Source organism: Perna viridis, chromosome 9 (assembly GCF_037379345.1).
Source record: "Perna viridis isolate PV_CMFRI_1.1 ecotype Kerala chromosome 9, ASM3737934v1, whole genome shotgun sequence".
Classification (NCBI taxonomy): domain Eukaryota; kingdom Metazoa; phylum Mollusca; class Bivalvia; order Mytilida; family Mytilidae; genus Perna; species Perna viridis.
In genome coordinates, this window is record NC_142453.1 from 8,105,247 (window position 1) to 8,110,941 (window position 5,695).

General features: G+C 33.0%; 1 protein-coding gene across 1 annotated transcript; it reads left to right on the top strand.

Moving 5' to 3' along the window:
• The first annotated feature begins 455 nt into the window (after window positions 1–455).
• LOC148606539 (fibrinogen alpha chain-like) lies at window positions 456–5,695 on the top strand. The gene is made up of 6 exons (XM_088546120.1): window positions 456–761; window positions 1,700–1,787; window positions 3,058–3,170; window positions 3,988–4,090; window positions 4,582–4,806; window positions 5,402–5,695. Exons 1-6 carry the CDS (start codon window positions 456–458, stop codon window positions 5,659–5,661), a joined length of 1,095 nt encoding a protein of 364 aa, XP_088402246.1. The 3' UTR covers window positions 5,662–5,695.

The following is a 5,695-nucleotide window of genomic DNA, read 5'->3' on the forward strand; positions in this document are numbered from 1 at the left end:
CTTGGTTACTCTTTCCCTTATATCATGGAAGACGATACCACATAGTACGTAACAAAAATGATCAAGCAGTGAAAAGTAGATGATGTTTGCGTCATTTTGTTTTTAATTATTAATTTTAATTAATCAAAGAGTAATAAACTGAGTGATATTGCTCATTTGTAATAACAAAGCGTGCGTTATCGTTTATTTGAAAACTCTTCATGAAAAATAATTATTGATATAATCCTTTAAAAGTTAAAACTTCAGTCCGAAAAGTTTCATACCTTGTTCAAGTCCGTGAAAATTTAGTACATTTCATGAAAGTACAATGAAGCTGAAACAGTCAACCGAGTTAATTGTTTGCCACTTCGTAAATCTGGACCGACGTTGCGCAAATTATAGCACATCAACATTGACAATATAAATTGCAAAGTATGAAGTATTTGATTTATTTCATTTTATTTATTTTTCTGTGGATGGAAGAAGATTATTGTTCATTGGAGAATGTCTGCAAAAATGATGATTCAGTATGTAAATATCCACAGTTTTGGGAAGGTTTTAGCAAATTTGAATCTGGGAAAGTTCATAAAGGATACATTCTTCTACGATATTTACAAATCAATGTTTTGGAATGTGTGAAAAAATGTTTACTGACTTCTCTATGCGAAGCAATTAACTATAGAATTCAATGGAAAATGTGTGAACTAGTAACAAATGCGACTGATGTTAACGTGTATAAAGAATCGTCATGCTTTTACAGTAAAATTAGCAACTGGCCTAAGGTAGGGATATATAAGAGGCTGTCTAAGCATAAACCAGAAGGTAGGGATATCTAAGAGGCTGTCTAAGCATAAACCAGAAGGTAGGGATATCTAAGAAGCTGTCTAAGCATAAACCAGAAGGTAGGGATATCTAATAGGCTGTCTAAGCATAAATCAGGCAGTTGATGGTACATTGGTTAAAGATAAAGACAGAGAAAAAGATAAGTACGTTACATAAAAAAAAGCAAATTTTTGAATAAAATCTGAAAAAAAAATGTCCCGAGTAATTTATTGTCGAATAAACGAATCATTGACGTACATACTTTTTATATGATATAAACATGATATTGGTACCAAACATTCGCAATATTATAAGAACATTAATGTAAGAGAACCGGTAGATTGTTCATAAATAAACAGATTTTTGAATTGTTAATAGGTCAACAGATTGTTGAATTGTTAATAGGTCAACAGATTGTTGAATTGTTAATAGGTCAACAGACTGGTGGTTAATGATTAATTCAACAGATAACTGAATTAATAATCAAAGTTAAATAGTTTTATAACATAAAAAATTCATTTTCGCATTGCAAATTGAATTTGACTTCCTATTGTGATATCCTTTGTTACATTTCTTTTGTTGACTGTTAACAATTTCTTTTCGGTGAGAGACAACCCCTTTAAATATATCTACGAAAAAAACAAAATTTACATTACTGTTATTTTTTTTTCTTCACAACTTTCCTTAGCACACGTTTTTCTTTCATTGATTGACATCTAAGAAGTAAAAATGATATAAACTTGCTCCATCGTGAAAAGCAAATTTCCAATTTTCAGTCCGATTTCATCATTCGATTGTTTTTTCGATGTTACCCCAAGTCAAAACTTAATTTCTAAATTTACCGACATATCTCTATTTTCAAATTTCCCAGTAACATGTGTTACAATTTGTATTTCAGTCCATAGCAGGTTTGTGTGCTAATCATGATTGTGAAGCTGGTAAAATGTGTCGAATTCAAGGTGGAAGAACATCGTGTGTTCCTGTGTGTATGTACAGTATATGTATCTGATAGATATCATTTATTTAATACAGTTTTGCCCTTTAATACATCAAACAAGAAACATTCTATCATTAAGATTGATTGATTGATTGATTGATTGATTGATTGTTGGGGTTTAACGCCCGAGCAGCAATATTTCAGCTATATTCAGGCGATGAACATGAAAGGGATGATAAAATGAACATGAAATGATGATGATGAAATGAAAAAAGGGATGGGACACAAGGATAATAGGGTTGACTAATTTTGATTGCCACAAGAAAAAGGGAGGGATGGGTGAGGTCAGGCAATTTAGCCTCCTGTGACGGAGCCCTATGGTTCCTACTCCGGAAGAATACCACAGTAGGGATCTTTAATGTGCGAGGAACGTGGCATCTTTCCCAACACGGTGCACCACTGTGATTTGCGGTCAGATTTTCCGTATTATAGCCTGACAACCCCAGCATGAGACACGCCAGGGGTACCCCATTCAACCACCTAGGCACACAACCCGTTGCTCTGTGGGCAAAGCGCCCTAGCCCCCGACTAGGGTTTTGAGCACTAATTGGTCGCCTTTTACGACAAGCTTAGCGCTGCTGTAGGCCTATTCTTTTGACACCCGGACCTGCACAGGGCTTCTATCATTAAGAAAAAAAGTTCTTTAATTGGGAAATGTTGGTGCACTGGGATTGGGAATGCATTAAGAAAACCCCGAGGTACCAGTTAATCGGGATATCAAAGAACAAAACTTTATGGCCAAAATATGACCGCGAATACGTTAAATGATATGTACAAACAACAATATAGATAAAAAATACGCAAACAAACGAGCAGTACGAATCCCCTCCTTTTGGGAATTCTTGTGCTTAGGTGCCTCGGAAGAGTAAGCAGTTCATGCTTCATTCATTATCCCAGTGTTGCTGCCAGTAAGTTAATGCCCGGCAAGGAAGAAATAATCTAAGACAAAAATGTAATTTATTAGTTCTTTAAATGTTTGGATTGTCAAATAAGAAGATGCTGTCATATATACAGCTGAAGCACAAGTCGGGAGGAAGGGAACTTTTTTTGTCAATAAACAGTTTACATATTTCAAGGTGTATCGTAATCTGAATGTTTTATTAAGTTAATGAACATGAAATAAAAAAGGCAAAGTTGAATTTGAGAACGATTATATAAAACATATTTGCTTTAGCCATCGGTGATATACGAAAGAAGGCAAGAAAAAGAAAACTATTTTGTATTTAGTCATTGCGGAAAGAAATTGCTTGTTTTAATAGATTGTAAAGATCCAGCACCTTTTGACGAAAACTCATTTTCTGGCGAAATGTTTGGTTTTGCGAAGAATTTGGGCTATCAAGTCCATGTCAAGTGCAAGCCAGGGTACACAATGGTTGGTAAAGCTTATGTATATTGTGCAAAGTTCTACAGATGGACCAAATATTTCTGCTGTGTAAAGAATGGTGGGTAATATTTATGAATTTTGATTTTGGAAATCCTCAAAATTGGGTGAACAAAAATATGAAGCACCTTCCCTGACCATTGGATCATGCTGAAAAGAAAAGTTGATCTGAATGTATTTTTTTTGTACTAACAGATTGTGCAAATTTTGATTAGATATATCTGTTCACGTAAAAGCATATCTGTAAATAACAATTGGGTGAAAAAATCAACATAAATCAAAAAGTGCAATAGGTTATGTGTTGCAAGCCAAATCAGAACAGACCAGTGATGGTACTTGGCAATAATGCAAAGACTCTGTGAAGTACTGCAACTCTTTTACATGTTATAATCTTGACGTTAGAAAAGGGAGTTCATTCCCGTTCTTTGTAATACGTTGGTGAGGTTGGTGTTTTTGATTAGAAAGATCGTTAGAAAATAAACATAATGCGATTTCCTGTTTGTTTACAGACAATAAGTTCTTAAATATTAATAAGCCACGTGACTGTAACGCCATAAGAAAACCGTGTAGGTCTGGGGTTTACAGGATCTCACCAGCACCATGCTTGATTTTCAATGCTTATTGTTTGGTAGGAAGACAATCGACGTGGCATGTAAGTAAAACAATATTAATTATTTTTTGTTGAAATGTATTTAAATACAAATAATGCAAACTTTCTGAAACTGATCTTCTTGATTTTTTTTTATTGAAAAAAAATCCTTACAATTTTTCTCTTTTTTTTTCATTTTATGTTAAACATATTTTGAAGGTTATACAACACAGAAAAACAGGCTCTGTAAGTTTCGAACGTAATTGGACGGAATACGAAAATGGATTTGGGGACATGAATTCTTATGGAGATTTTTGGTTAGGTACTTTACTTTAGTACATGTTCTTATGAAAATATAGCAAACGTTCTCATCAGCATCTATTGTAAGTGGTATCAGAACAAATTAAAAAAAATAACATGCTTAGAATATGCTTTAAACAGAGAAGCAGGTTTGGCGATCTCATTATGTATTTTGCTATGGGAAAGAAATTGATCATTAAGACTTTAACCATAACATCATGTGTCCAATATTTATGTGCTCGCTTATTTGAAATTAACTCTAGATGTTTACTGAATTTTACCTCGTTAAATGTTAAGAAACCAATGAGAAATGTTATCCACTTGCTTTGGCGTCTTTTGTTAACCGAACATTTAACTGGAATTAAATGATAACGAAATATTTGCTCGAAATTCATCACGACCATCAAATTTTGTTGCGCAACAAGAGCTATTGTAATGCACACTTGTAATACCAATATAAGCAAAAGTGTAAAGCTGAAGGTATAACAATTTATGTTCAAATATGGGTTTCAGTGTTTAATACTAATTTGTCAAATAAACCATTTCCTTTCTCTGAAGGAAACAAGAAAATTCATTACTTAACATCAAACGGTAACAACATCTTTAACATCAACTTGGATCTTTACACAAACGTGAAGAAAGTATGGTACACTTATTTCCAAGTAGGTGATACTGAAAGTAAATATCAGTTGACCATTGATGGATATAAAGTCTTCCAACAAGATAAAACTGTTAAAGGTATGAGGATGTCTTATGTATGAAATCATCATCTCGTTAACTACAGGCAATTACAGATTAACTATCACCCCCAATTTTGATAAATTAAACCCAGGCATTTAAGATTTAATTATCTTACACATTACATTGTGTAAATTATTTCTACAGCGATGCTAAATTATATGACCAGTGTGTGAAAACGTGCGAGTAATGAGGATAATAAATGACTTCATTCATTAAATTTGTTTCATAGTTGTTTTATTTACTACCAAAATAAACTTTTTTTCACAAATACTCGGTTTTATTACTTATTATTTCTTTTATTTTTATTTTTATTTTTTTCAAATTTTTTTATGGATATTTAGGGTCCTAAAATGGTATGGATATTTAAGGTCTTTTTGGTATGGAAATCATATGAATAAGATAGTATAAAAAAAACTGCAATCTGAGTATTCGTTTTTTATTTGGTTGTTGTAAAGGAGATGAATTTATGAATTACTCCAAAATACAGATCTGTTATCAGAAAAGACTATAGTAAATATATGGCGTATGTAGACCGAAAAGGGATCGTTAGTTCTGTGTTTCATTATACATAATATCATTTTTTCTTTTCCAGGAGATGCAATGGCATATCACAACAGTTGTGCTTTTTCAACGTTTGATCAAGACAATGACAAAAATGAAAGATTAAATTGCGCAAGGGAATATCATGGCGGTTGGTGGTTTAACAGTTGTCATGAGGTACATCTTAATGGAAACTTGAAGTACAATGGTTCATATGCTCAAGGAATAAGTTGGAAATATCTGACAGATTACAAGTATTCCCTTCGGTCGTCAAGGATGATGATAAAATTATCTGCTGACAATACAAGTTAAAGCATGTTTGGTTTTAGTGTTTGCTAATTGAGTT

Coding starts and splice junctions, on each gene's coding strand:
- LOC148606539 (XM_088546120.1), top strand. CDS start 456: ATGGAAGAAGATTATTGTTCATTGGAGAATGTCTGCAAAAATGATGAT. Junction 1,788..3,057: donor AACATCGTGTGTTCCTGTGT/GTATGTACAGTA, acceptor TTGTTTTAATAG/ATTGTAAAGATCCAGCACCT. Junction 4,091..4,581: donor TTATGGAGATTTTTGGTTAG/GTACTTTACTTT, acceptor TATGGGTTTCAG/TGTTTAATACTAATTTGTCA.